Source organism: Miniopterus natalensis, chromosome 7 (genome assembly GCF_054644295.1).
Source record: "Miniopterus natalensis isolate mMinNat1 chromosome 7, mMinNat1.hap1, whole genome shotgun sequence".
NCBI classification, from domain to species: Eukaryota; Metazoa; Chordata; class Mammalia; order Chiroptera; family Miniopteridae; genus Miniopterus; species Miniopterus natalensis.
The window spans coordinates 60,171,316-60,186,250 of NC_142087.1; the positions used below are offsets into that span (position 1 = coordinate 60,171,316).

At 35.8% G+C, this 14,935-nt stretch overlaps 1 protein-coding gene and 1 non-coding gene across 4 annotated transcripts in view; one reads left to right on the plus strand and one right to left on the minus strand.

Annotated features, from left to right (window-relative positions):
• ARK2N (arkadia (RNF111) N-terminal like PKA signaling regulator 2N) overlaps positions 1 to 14,935 on the plus strand; it is a 66,734-nt gene that overhangs the window by 13,514 nt on the left and 38,285 nt on the right. For all 3 annotated transcript variants that reach the window (XM_016225047.2, XM_016225049.2, XM_087819074.1), the window contains exon 2: positions 9,537 to 10,320. In XM_016225047.2, coding sequence (XP_016080533.2) covers positions 9,606 to 10,320 — 715 coding nt within the window. In that variant the 5' untranslated portion in view covers positions 9,537 to 9,605. The remainder of the gene's footprint in view (positions 1 to 9,536; positions 10,321 to 14,935) is intronic.
• On the minus strand, positions 5,323 to 5,428 carry LOC148092776 (U6 spliceosomal RNA). The gene has a single exon (XR_015714856.1). It is a non-coding gene; the product is annotated as a U6 spliceosomal RNA (small nuclear RNA).

The following is a 14,935-nucleotide window of genomic DNA, read 5'->3' on the forward strand; positions in this document are numbered from 1 at the left end:
TGCTTTTGGTGTTATATATTAAAACAGCCCTGGCCAGGTAGCTTAGTTGGTTAGAGTGTCCCAATATACACCAAAGTTTCAGGCTCGAACCCCAGCCAGGGCACATGCAAGAGTCAACCAGTGAATGCATAAATAAGTGGGACAACAAATCGATGTTTCTCTTCCTCCCCCCTTCCTCTCTCTCTAAAATCAGTTAAAAAAACACAAAAACAACTCATTGCCAAACCTAAGTTCAGCTAAATTTTCTGTTTTCAACTAGGAGTTTTGTAGTTTTTCATTTTATATTTGTGTCTGTAGTCCACTTTCAGTTATTTTTTATGAAAGGTGTAAGTAAGGTCTGTGTCTAGATTAAGTTTTTTTCAAATGGATATCCAGTTGTTTCAGCACCATTTATTGAGGAGAACTTTCCTCCATTGAATTACTTTTGCTCTTTTGTCAGAGTTCAGTTGACTATATGGGTCTATTTCTGGGCTGTCTATATTCAGTTCCATTGATCTATGTATTTGTTGTTTGGCTGGTATTATACTGTCTTGATTACTGTAGCTTTATAAGTCTTGAAGTTGGGTAGTGTCAGTCCTCCAACCTTCAGTATTCTGTTGACTATTCTGAGTCTTTTGTCTTTCTGTATAAATGTAGGACCCATATGTCATTATCTACAAAATACCTTGCTGGAATTTTGATTGGGAATACATTGAATTTATGGATCAAGTTGGGAAGAATTGCCATCTCAACAATAATAAGTCATTCAACCCATGAACATAGAGTATCCCTATTTATTTATATCATCATGAAGGTTAAGAACAGGAAGGATTGATTTGGGATGATAAAGGTCAGAATAATGATTACTTTTAAAGGGCAGGTAATGACCAGAGGGTAGCACGAAGGCTTTGAGATTGAAAGATTCTGTACCTGTGTGCTCATTACATGGATATATTAATAATAATAAAAAATCCATCAAGTTATATACTTCTTTTTTAAAAGTTTATTGATTTTAGAGAGAGAGAGGAAGTGTGAGAGAAAAACGTTGATTTATTTTTCCACTTATTTATGCATTCATTGGTTGATTCTTTTTTTTTTTTAAATATATCTATTGATCTCAGAGAGAGGAAAGGAGAGGGATAGAAACATCAATTATGAGAAAGTCATTGATTGAACCCGCAACCTGAGCATGTGCCCTGACTGGGAATCGAACCCTGATCGCCTGGATCCTAGGTTGACGCTCAACCGCTGAGCCACGCCCAGCTGGGCTGGTTGATTCTTATATGTGCTCTTACTAGGGAGTCAAACCCACAGCCTTGGTGTATCAGGATGATGGCTGTAACCAACTGAGCTACCCAGCCAGGGCAAGTTGCTTACTTATCTGTAGACTTCTCTTTGCTAATATTTTAATCAAATGTTTCTTAAAAAAGAAAAAAACTTGGAGGACAGAATCAATTTTGATTTAAAGAGCAGAGAACTCAGTACCCAAGTTTGTTTTATAGTGGTCTATCAGCCACTTACTGGTACTTTTGAAAATTTGTGTGGGTATAGGTTTTTTGGGGGGCGGGGTAGGGGAGGGAAGTGGGTAAGGAATTTAAATATTGAAAATAAGCAGAATCACCTCAGAGGCTGATCTTTAGTGCAGTTTTTTTTTTTTTAAATATCTTTATTGATTTCAGAGAGAGAAAAGGAGAGGGAGAGAGAGAGAGAGAGATAGAAACATCAGTGATGAGAGAGTCATTGATCGAGCCCGCAACCCGGGCATGTGCCCTGACTGGGAATCGAACCCTCATCGCCTGGATCCCAGGTCGACACTCAACCGCTGAGCCACACTCGGCCGGGCTTTAGTGCAATTCTTGTTGGCTGTTTTTATATGTGAGATGCATACGTTGGTCACAGATGTAGACAGAAATTTTATTATCAATTTTAAATGAAATGAAGGGCTGCAGTAGACTACATCTTGGAAAATACTATGCCATAAATTCAATTAGAAACATATGTTCTCAAGGGAAGTTGATATAAGTCCTATCACTTGGTATTTGAAGCTAGATTAGATAAAAGAGAAGAAGGTGTCCTATTTGGGCTATCCTGTATTGCAAGGGAATAGACAGGATCACTTATAAGGCTTCTTTTTTTTTTAAACTTAAATTTCTGTGACTGGGAAGTGTTATAGCCTCTACTCTAGTAGGAAAAAGCATTCTTGTTTTGTTAGTAAAACATTGACCCTCTTCAAAGTTGCTTTTTTTGTCTAAATATTAGTTTAGAATATTGTTTTGTGCATGAGAGCAAAGTAGGAATTCATGAATTATCAAATACTATGGCTTGTACATGGTGGAGAATCAATGTTAGTTAACTGGTTCATATAGATCATGTTTGTATTTCTTAGAGTTCTAGGGTAGTGATATGAAATAAACAGATCCTGGAGTGCTAGCAATTAGAATGCCCCATTTTACATGACTGTAGAGCAAAATCTTGCCTAGAAGCAGTTTAATTTAATGGGCTGTGCTTGTGTCAGCTTGTGGTTTCAACGGAAAGTGCCTGTAGCAACAGTAAACTTGTAACAGAAATTGACTTCAGTTTGTATTTGTCACATCAGGAAGGACAATACAGTTTCAGTTTATTCATTCATTTTTGTGTCAGTATATTGGTGTTAAAGGATGGTTAATGATGGTTGTTGCTCAGGAGGGGTGAAATTGAAAGGTGTAAAAGGCAAGCCTTCCTTATGTTGAAATGCTTAATGATTTTATACATTGCTATGTTAAAACCCTCAGGAGGGTTTCCTGTATGGTTGGCCTTAGATAAGACCCCATTAATCATGGTCTTTTCTCACAGTTCTAAGTCTATAGGAAGTTGTTAAACATCTGAGAATATATTGCAAGAAGGAAGACTTCTGTGTGTGCTTTAATGGATATCTTTATATCTTTTTTCCTCCAAGATAATTTCTTACCTACCAGTTTATACAATAAAGCAACTGGTTTGCTTTTTTCTTTAACTTTAAAATCTATTCAAGTTTTTTCTCTGTTCACTCTTTTTCTCCCTGGATGAACTGTTATTCAAAGCTACTATCTCTATATTGGTAATGTCCAAATCTGTATTTCTGTATTTATGTTTGAAACCCGTGTTCCTATAAGCACTATTTAGTTCAAACCAAAGTTGATTTTTTTTTTCTTCTTCTTGTAGTTCATATCTTAATTGAGGTTACCTTGTATACAGTTGTATATGCCCGTAACCATCCAAGGAATGGAGTGTTCTATATATAATTTATATGGGTTGAGTTGGTTGATAATGTTCAAGTCTTCTATTAGTGCTGAATTAGCTGTCCTTTCCATTCTGTTAGTTTTTGTTTCATGTATTCTGAGCCTAAATGCATATATTTTTATATGTATGTATACATGTATAATTACTATATTTTCCTGATATATTAGCCCTTGTGTGATTATGAAGTGTTCCTCTTCGTATCTAGTAATATTGTCTGATGTTGATATAGACATTTCAGCTCTCCTATAGTTATTCTTTGCATAGTATATTTTTTCCATTATTTTTTTTCAACCTAGTATATCTTTGTAAGGTATGTCTGTTGTAGAGTTGGATCTTGTTTATCTAGTCTGACGATCTCTCCCTTTTGAGTGGAGTGTTTAGGCCACTCATGTTTATTATAATTATTAATATGGTTGGATTTTCAATTGCCAATTTGATATTTTCTAATGTCTCTCTTTTTCTCTCTTATGTCTCTCTTCCTTTTTTTAAAAAAAATATGTTTTTATTAATTTTAGAGAGAGAAAGGATGGGAGAGGGAGAGAGAGAGAAACACATCAGTGAGAGAGAAACATTGATCGGCTGCCTCCTGCACGCCCCTCCACTGGGGATCTAATCGCAATCTGGGTGTGTGCCTTGTCTGAGAATTAAATCGATGACCTCTGGTGACCTCTCAGTGCTTGGGAGGACACTCAACCATCTGAGCCACACCTGCCAGGGCAGCTAATGTCTCTTTTTTGTTGTTATTTCTCCGTGTCTCCTTTATTGCCTTTTGGAGGCAGAGGGAAGTTTAAATGTTATTTTTTTAGTTCTTTTCTTAGTGGTTGCATTAGGGATTGCGTCTGTATCTTTACTTATCCCAGTCTTCTTCAAATTAATACTTAATTCCAATAAAATATAGAAACATTCCTCCAGTATGGGAGAGCTCGACCTCCTTCCTTTTATATTATTATTTTAATATATGTAACATCTATGTACTTTATAAACCTAGCAATAGTGTCATATGTATTGCTTTGTACAAGGTAGGAGAAGAAAATATTATTTGTAGAGTCTTTTATGTTAACATACACATTTACCACTTTTTGTTGTCTGCAATTGTTTTATGAATTTGATTCACAGTATGGTGTCATTTCCTTTTATCTTAAATAATTTTTCTTTTATTATTATTTTTCCCCTTAATTTTATTTTTCTTTAAAATATTACAGATGTCCCTTTTTCTCCCCAATGACCCATTCCACCCCTTCCCGTCCCCCTCCCCAGTCCCTCTCCCCACCATTGTCCATGTCTTTGGGTTGTGCATATATGCATATAAATTGGTTACTCTCTCCCCCTCCACCCACCCGCCCTCCTCCATCCCTCTGACATTCGTCAGTCTGATATATGCTTCCATGTCATTGAATCTGTTCTGTTCATCAGTTTATTAAGTTCTTTAGATTCTACATATAAGCGAGATCATGTGCTGTTTGTCTTTCGCTCCCTGGCTTATTTCACTTAGCATGATTTTCTCCAGGTCCATCCATACTGTCCCAAAGGGTACAAGATCCTCCTTCTTTATAGCTGCGTAATATTCCATGGTGTATATGTCCCACAGCTTTTTTATCCACTCATCTACTGATGGGCACTTGGGCTGTTTCCAGATCTTAGCTATTGTAAACTGTGCTGCTATGAACATAGGGGTACATATATTTTCTGATTAGTGTTTCAGTATTCTTAGGATATATTCCTAGAAGTGGGATCACTGGCTCAAAAGGCAGCTCCATTTTTAATTTTTTGAGGAACCTCCACATTGTTTTCCATAGTGGTTGCACCAGTCTGCATTTCCACCAGCAGTGTACTAGGCTTCCCCTTTCTCCACACCCTCGCCAGCACATGTCATTTGTTGATTTGTTGATGGTAGCCATTCTGACGGGTGTGAAGTGATACCTCATTGTGGTTTTAATTTGCATCTCTCTGATGATTACTGATGTTGAGCATTTTCTCATATATCTCTTGGCCATCTGTATGTCCTCTTTGGAGAAGTGTCTATTCTCCATTTGCCCATTTCTTTTTTTTTTTTTAATTTTTAATTTTTATTTTTGTTTAAAATATAAAAATATGGGACGCTTCACAAATTTGCATGTCATCCTTGCACAGGGGCCAGCTAGTCTTCTCTGTATCGTTCTAATTTTAGCATATGTGCTGCCGAAGTGAGCACCCCATTTCTTAATTGAGTTGTTTGTCTTCCTCTTGCTGAGTAGTATGAGTTCTTTGTACACTTTGGAAATTAGCCCCTTATCAGATGTATCCGTGGCAAATATGTTTTCCCAGACCATGGGGTTCCTTTGTATTTTGAGGATGTTTTCTTTTGCTGTACAGAAGCTTTTTAGTTTGATGTAGTCCCATATGTTTATTTTTTTGTTTCTACTGGCTTTATGGAAACAGGTATCAGATGGGACTGGGTTGGAGAGGAAATGTGACAGGTAAAGAAATAGAGGTAGGGTGTTTAGACAACTCTCTTAATCAGGTTGGCTTTGAAAGAAGAGAGATACCTGGAGGGGGAGATGGGAAGTTGAGATGGTATGCAGAAGGGGGATATTTAAAAATGAATAAACAGATGAATGAATGGGTGGATGTACAGCTGAATGTGAGATGTTGATGAGTGCCAAGGAATAATCCCCAACATAAAGTTCTAGGGATATGAGAGGGGGATTATAATATATATCATATCATACATGTCATATATCATTTCCTTTAGACTGGAAGGAAGAACAGCATGGGGAAATGTTTTTAATTTTATTAATTTGTAAATTTTTTGTGAACAATAAGCCAGAGGATTAAGAACCTTTTATCCCATCTTTTATTCCATTTATAAGATGCACCTCCCATTTGAGAATTTTATCATTTTTTACTGCCATCTACTTTTGACTACTTCTACTAGAAAAAACACCCCCCTACTCCCTCCAGCCAAAAACAATATATGCAATAAATAATCTGGTTGTTTGGGAAGATTTGTCTGTATATACAACATCTTTTCCCCCTGTGTTTAGGGCACTTTATTTTTATTCCATGGCAGAAAGTTATGTCAGAGTTTGTATTTCCACTTCCTGTGACTTTTTTTTCTTGTGTTTTATGAATTATAACAAAATTCCACTGTAGGGGAAAATTCTAGTAGAATTCACTGACCACATTTGACCTAAATAGTAGTTGGTGTCATGAGCAGAAGTATAACTCTTTTTCTCCAGAAGACTTTTCAGTAGACTATTTTGTTACAGTGGATTTTTGAATAGATAATACTTGTATGTGGTACAAAATTCAAGAGGTACAGCACTACATACAGTAAGAAGTCTTTGACTCTTATTTCTTCATTCATTCTCTTTTGTTGCCAAGGCAGCTGGTGTTACCATTTTAAGTATCCTCCCAGAGAGACACTGCATCTTCAAACTTATATATAATTTTGTTCCTTATTTAAACAAGTGGTATAATGTACCTTTTTAAATTTAGCATATTAAACATTGCTCCATATTAAATATAAAGAATCTTTTCATTTTTTTGTGCCACATTGTATAGACATACCATGATAAGCTAATTATTTGTGTCCTATTTATGGTCGATGCCAGTGTTTATGATAGATTTGGACATATTTAAGTGGTTTTTAGGCAGCAGAAGTCATTATAAATCTTAAACACTTAAATTTAAGGAACTTGAAATGAAAGATAATTATTTGATTGTTGTGTCATTGAACAACATTGATATTGTTATGTTTTCTTACAAGGAAAAGCAGTTTAGAGTCATTTGTGTTACCCACACAGTTTATTTACAGAAGAGACAAGAATTTTATGGTCATTTTAATAAATTTACTTTTTTAAAAAAAAAATACAATTTTACTGATTTTCAGAGAGGAAGGGAGAGGGAGAGGTAGAATCATTGATGAAATAGAAGCATCATCACTCAGCTTCCTCCTGCATGACCCCCACTGGGGATGGAGCCTACAACCCTGGCATGTGCCCTGACTGGGAACCCAACTGTGACCTCTTGTCTTGGTTCCTGGGTTGACTCTCAACCACAAGCCACACTGGTTGGGCAAATTTACTTTTCAATCTGATGTTATATTTTGTAGTTCGGAAAAGTCCAGTGCCTTCTGCTTTCAGAAATTGAGACTTGACACTTGTGCTTTTTAGCTGATGTTAATTTCATATATTTCTCAGATATTCAGCTTTAAGAAAACTCTTTTTACCAGAATATGTAATTTAATTCTCTGCAGAAGAATTAACTCTCATTTTTATTCAGTTCGAAGATCTTGGTTTATTCCTCATACCTGTGGGTATTTCATATCTACGAATATTTTATTTCCTGTTTGTGTTGCCCGTATGCTTCATTTATGACACTGGCAGTTTGTTGGTTTAACTTTTACTACTCTGTTGGTTTTCAGAGATGTCACAGTCCTTTTGTAATGGTGTTAGGAATAACATTTATGCTTATGTTCATTTAATTTAAAAATTAGTGATGCAAATATGCTTATGAAAGGCTACCCATGGGATTGTTTTAAATTAATAAATGTTTCTAGTTGCTATGCTGTGAATGTTTTGGTTTTCATGAACATGTTAAGGAAACTTCGTCCAAATGTTTGTTTTATCAGCAACTGAGAAGAGGGCCATGAAAAACAAACAGGTATATAGAAAATTTGTGTTTGTACTAAGCAAAAAGTAGGCTTGCCATGTTAGATTAATAAAAGGATTTTTCAGATATTTTCTAGTTGCTGCCTACCATATATTTCACTATCAGGTAACCCAGAGTAAAGTGATGGAAATTTATTTATTTATTTTTAAAATATTTATTTAGTTGAGAGAGAGAGACATCAATTTGTTGTTCCACTTATTTATGCATTCATTGGTTGATTCTCGTTATGTGCCATGACTGGAAATCGAACTGGAACCGTGGTGTATTGGGGTGATGCTGTAACCAAGTGAGCTACCTTGCCAGGGCTGATGAAGATGTCTTGCATCTGACTAGCATACTTCCTAGCTTAATATCTGTGTGTGTGTGACCTATGGGACATCATGATAATTGCCTTCTTTAACATCACATATACAGGGTGAAGTATTTACTTGCTTTGCACATTCTTAGCATCTCTTAAAAACTATCAGTTAATGAAGTTTGCACTATGTAGGTCACAACTCTTGTGGCTAAAGATTATGTCCTGTTTCTCCATGATTAAGTGGAATTGTAGCACACACACTGGGATAGTGATGTTAGGTTCTAAAGTTAGCATATAAGGTGGAATATATGTGTAGGCTGTTTTCTTTTAAACCCCTTAAGTCATTCTTGGAATAGAGTACACTAGTTTCCTGGGTTCACAAAGTAGTTGATCTGTATTTAGTGGTTATTGTTTATGAAATAACATATATTTAAACACTAGACTCACATTCAGCATGATTAGAGGACTATGGAAACTAGGAATACTGAGGAAACAGCAGATTGGGCCTTTCCTCTTAATGCCTTCTAGAGCAGCTCCTATTAAGAGGAATGGCAGGCAGGTTTGATGCGTATAATTATTTTGGTTGTGCATTTGCCAAATGCACCTAGTTGAAAGTTTTGTGTGTTTTTTTAAATTGGATGCTACTCCATTGTGACTTCCCCGCTTGCCTTTCTTTGATGTTTTGAGTGTAAAAGTGATAATTTCATTTAACTTGTTTTCTAGACCAGTTTTTTAAGCATTTTTTTTTCATTTATATTAAAGTCAAAGCGTACATATTAACTATATCAGAATTTTGAGGATCTCTTTCTTAAACACATTGTTTTAAAGTTGAAAATCCTTGTTTGGTTGCTTGCTGCTCATGCAAGTTCAGGAATAGAACTTGTACCATCTTTGGTAGCTGTGTGTGCTAGTATTTTGATAATACTAAGTCCTTGAAATTTGACTGTTGATGAATATATGAAGATACATATATTTTATTTATTTATTTTTTTGTTAATCCTCACTAGAGGATATTTTTTCCATTCCTTTTCAGAGATAGTGGAAGGAGGAGAGAGAGAGAGAAACCTCAATGCTAGAGAGACACATCGACTGGTTGCCTACTGCACGGCCCCGACTCGGGCCTGGGAGCAAACCACAACCCAGGTACATACTCTTGACCGGGAATCAAAGCCGTGACCCTTCAGTGCACGGGTGACGCTCTAACCATTGAGCAACACCAGCCAGGGCTACATATATTTTAAAAGCCTGTATGATGATAACTTTTGCTACCCACTTAGAAAGGTAGGCATGTTGTGTTAATTAAATAATTTGCCATTTCTGTTTATTGATTTTGTGTGTTTTTGTCCAGGTTGCTTTCCTGTTGCATCTTTGACATAGTTTCCTAGACCCTGCTCCATGATTAACTCAGAAGTTTGAAATGAAGATGGAGGAGGCAGTGGGAAAAGTCGAAGAACTCATTGAGTCCAAAGTTCCACCGAAAACATCCAAACAAGAGACAACTAAGGAGGAAGATGGATCTGTAGAACTGGAATCTCACGTTCAGAAAGATGGTGTAGTGGATTCTACAGTTCTTTCTTCAATGCCCTGCTTGTTGATGGAACTGAGAAGGGACTCTTCTGAGTCTCAGTTAGCATCCACAGAGAGTGACAAGCCAACAGCTGGCAGAGTTTATGAGAGTGACTCTTCTAATCACTGCATGCTTTCCCCTTCCTCTAGTGGTCACCTGGCTGATTCAGATACGTTGTCTTCTGCAGAAGAGAATGAACCCTCCCAGGCAGAAACGGGTCTAGAAGGAGACCCTTCTGGAGTGTCTGGTGCCACTGTTGGGCGCAAATCTCGGCGGTCCCGATCTGAAAGTGAAACATCCACTATGGCTGCCAAGAAAAATCGGCAATCCAGTGATAAACAGAATGGCCGAGTTGCCAAGGTTAAAGGTCACCGGAGCCAAAAGCAAAAGGAGAGAATCAGGCTACTGAGGCAAAAACGGGAGGCTGCTGCGCGTAAGAAATATAACCTGTTGCAGGACAGTAGTACCAGTGATAGTGACCTGACTTGTGACTCAAGCACAAGCTCATCAGATGATGATGAAGAGGTTTCAGGGAGCAGCAAGACAATCACTGCAGAGATACCAGGTAGAGGATGTTTTTTAAACTGACTGTAGAGCATCTGATGGCATTTCTCAGCTGTCAGGCTCAGTTAAATGAGTGACACTTGAAAAAATCCAGGAGACCTGCAGCTCTGTGTAAATTTGAAGACTGCAGTGTATTAACGAGACATGGCCAATTTAAAAAACCTGCTCTGAGATTTCCAGTGCACTTTAGCACATAGCAAACAAATTTAAATGGTTAATGATAGGGACAAGATTATTTTTAAGTAATGGAATTTCTCACATCTCTTTCTCTGTAACACATTACCTGAACTTCCATCATTGCCTTTTTAGCACTGCTTAGATTTCATACTTACTGCTCAGTATTATTACTAAGTACATGATCCTCAGGAATAGGCACCTTGCTTTATTATATAGCCACTGCACTTGGGCTTTTGGTGTCTGAAATAACATGTTCTATCTTTTGTTAAAGTTTTCTAATAACTGTTCCTCCTAAAACAGTAGTTTTATGTGCTTTTCCTTATTCAGTGCATGATAAGCTAGTTATCCCTTCTTGCACATTTTTCTATTCTAAGTTGTCACTCTCATTGAAAAGAATGTTTTGTTTTGTTTTTGCAAAATTTTCCCCTTACTCCCTGAAGCTTTAAAAAGTTTGATATCTGCTCGTTCAGCTCTCACTGGTATAAGTGTCTAATTTATTACATACCTGCTTTCTCTGTATTATCACATCTGGTACTGTGCACTACAAAGACAGTCTTGAGATCTTATAGTGGGAGAAATATGAGGTCTGAATTGTTCTTAATTGGTGAATTCTCATTATTAAAGAGATTCTTATGATTAGGAACATTCTATAAACTACATAGCACTTAATAGATTATGACAGCATTGTTTATCACTACATTACATTAAAGGGGGAAGTTTTGGTTTTACGGGTGACTATGTTTTTCCCCCTTTTCTGAAAGGCATTTTGTTTCTATACATGAAGACACCATATTGCTGATATACAAAGAATATTTGAAGAAAAAATATTGGTTAATTAAACCTATAGCTAATCAAACTTATATAAACTCAGTAACAAGAATGATTGGTTTTAAAGAGCTTTATAGGTCTTCAATTTATAATAAAAATCTCATTTATATGGTATATTAAATAGAGTTTTACAGTCATTAGAAATGCTTACTATTTTAATATATGGTGAATTCCTATGGTAGTTCCTTGTGTTAAAATTAATGGGGAGGAGATTTAATTGAAGTTCATCAGTTGAATGCATGAGAGAAGCAGACTTTGAGGCTGTTCTAAGGCAGGTTCTAGGTATATTTCAGTTTTGCATTTTAATATTTTTAAGAAAGCTTTTAATACCTGTGTAATTGTTTGTTCATGCATTCTTATGTTCTGTACTAATCTGTTAATCAAGATGATGATGGATCTCTTGATCTAGTGCTTAATTTCACTCACTAAACAAATATTTATGTAACCATTCTAATACTTTGCCTTTTATGGGAAGGGAGAAGAAGATGGGTGAACAAAATTGTCTTTGAAGATAGACGTCTTGTAGAGGCAGCATGAGAAATGTCTTCATGGGCACTCTCCCTGTTTGGCTTACATAGGTTAGGTGTGCTTTGTTCATATTTTCTAGGACTCTTTGCTATATGACTGTCTTAACCAGTGTTGAAAACTAAAACATCATTGGTTTGTTTCTTGTCTATTCTGAATTGTATATTAACCAAAACCTCAAAGTAAATTATCTGGATCTATAATTTAGTTTCTGTTGTTCACTCCATTTAGTAAGTTTGTGGCTTTTGAAAATATGTAGAGTTTCTAAGGTAACCGTGGAGAATCAAATGATAGGTGAGGTGCAGGATCGCTGTATATGACTGCCTAGGCTGTGCCCTGCACAGTTTCAGGAGGTGCTGTTCACATACGACATATGAATGGTCTTCATAGAATTATGCAAAGTAGCAAAGATAGAATAGCCTAAGTTTAAATGTTAGTGGAAATATCATTTTACTTCCCCATATTGTTACCCCAGAAAAATTGTGACATTGTGCATTTTTGATATAATAATTTGTACCTCAGTTTCCTGAGTCACATGACTGTGGAGAAGTGGGATACCCTCAGCCATATAGCAAGGGAAGTTGAAAAGTTGTATAAATTGTAAAGATGGCATAAATTATGAACTGATGTGAGTGCAACAGTGTGAACATTCAGGTGAACCTTAAACTGGATGTGCCTAACAGAATCTCTTGGATGTTGAAATTTGAATCCAGCTGTTTATACAGAATGGAAACCAAGAGGAAAAGTAAAAACAGTTTCTTGCTATAATCTTTCATCAAGGTAATCTAGTAATTCAGAAAATGCTTCATTTAGAAGATTTTGTTGTGCAGCAATTTAAATGTTGAAGGGGTTATGCTAAATGTTGTCTTATGCCAAATAATTCAACAATTAATGTGTTTTCTTTTAAGAGTGAAAATAAATAATGTGCAGGCTTATATAGTGCATGATAATGCTTAATAATTGAGTTTGGTATCTGGGCCACAGGTGTTTATGAAGACTTTTTTAAGTTCACAGTTAACTAGCAGGCAGTTTATTATGCACACTAGATCATTCCTTCTTGAAGTTTTTGACAGTATACTGCTGTTTTAAGGATCTGTTTGGGGGTATCATACCAAGATAATTTTGTCAGTTCTTTCACTTGGGGGACTTGGAGATAAGCAAAAATAGAGTATTTTGTAGTGCATATTAATATAAAAATACTATGTGATGGCCTTGAGTATTCAAGGCTGTTATCAAATGTCTCATTTTTATAGATGATCTTTTTATACTATTAATCACTTGGCAGTTTTTCGAGTAGAACTTTTTTTCTTGGAGAGGGGGAGTTTCTCTGTAAAATCACTTTAAGTTGAGAGTGATCTATAAAGTATGCTCTTGCAGGAAATTTTGATTTTAGTGAATATAAATAATGGACATAAGACTTCATTCAGTTCAAGAAATTTTCTGAACAGACTATCTTTTGTGCATCATTGTTCATGACAGTGGGGAAAAGTTTTTTCAATAATTGTAGTTTTTCATAAATACTTACCCTAAAGTAAAACCATAGGGTCTTTTCACCTTGTCTTGGCTAAAGTGACCTGCTTTTGTGTAGTTTAATAGTCACCATATAAGTGCCTGCTCAGAGTGAGGTTCCAAAAATAGTATCCACCTTGGTAGGTAAGGGTCAGTTGTCTTGGTTGGTGTGCATTTTGAAAATCTAATTGGTCTATTTTGGAGCATGTCAGGGAGGCTGTTGAGGACAGCTGTCTGAGATCACCTGAATTCTCAAACTGTGGCCAGGCCAGAACAAAGGATCCCCATTGAAGCCAGAATCTCACCACCCATTATTCACCATGCACGTTTGTGCACTGAAATGCATCATGATAAGCTATCATTTTATCTCCCAGTTTTTCTGAGGTAGAGACTTATGTTTGATCAATTAACTCTTGCTTGGAAATGTAAAAATAAAATTTTTGAAGTAGTAAATCCTTTATAGAAATTTTTGAAAATAGAAAACTGAAGTAGATTAAAATCGCTTATAATCCTGCTTTTGTTAACATTGAGTATGTTGCCTTCCATAATATATAACAAAAATTATATTATGTATATGTACTTCTCTTTTCCTTTCCCTCTTAATTGCGTTTAACCAAAACACAACATTTTCTCTAAAACTTTTTTTTAAAAAACAATTTTGCTAACTAAGAGAACTTCCCTAATGATGATTCTTTGGGCTGCTTTTAGTTTTTGCTCTTATTAAAAAGGGTATGAATGCTTTAAGACTCCTGAGACATACTGCCAAACTGCTTTTTAAGAATATATTAAGTTTATTCCATCTAGGAGCTTGAATATTTGTTGCATTACATGCTTGCTATTGAGTGTTTTTTTTAAATTGCTGATTTGATGGAAGAATTGTATGTTAGTGTTAATTTGCATTTCTTTGATCACTAGTGAAATTGAAAAATTATGTTTGGCCATTTGTATTCTTTTGGTAAACAGTCTATGTTCTTTGCATGTTTTCCTCCTGCCACATTTGTTTTTCTTATGATTTGTGAGGGTTCTTAATCTATTGGAGATTGTATTGCTTGGAAAAATTTTAGTGTTGATTTAAGCAGTGGGGACTCATGTTAGAAGATAAGACCACAAACCAACAATGGGAATACCACGACCTTTTTCCTAGATTGAATATGAAGTGGCTAAAATCCCCACATCCTCACTTTAAGTCTTTTATAATCTGGTTGTATTTTAGTAGCTATTAAGGAGACTCACTAAATCCATTTGTAACAAAACACTGAGAGTAATCAGATGATAAATGCCTATTTTCAGCTTAGTGAATGCAAATAATGCAGGTAAAAATCCATGCAGTTTTCAATCTGGCTATATATTTTAGAATCACTTGGGGAGCACTTAAAACTGAGGATACCCAGACCCCACTCCAGACCAATTAAATAAGAACCTTTGGGTCTGACCCAGGTATCAGCATTTTTCTCCCAGCTTTTTGGCAATATAATTGACATATATAACATTGTATAAGTTTAAGGTATACAACATGGAATATTTGATAAATGTTTGTATTATGAAGTGATTACCATGACAACGTCATTTAACACATC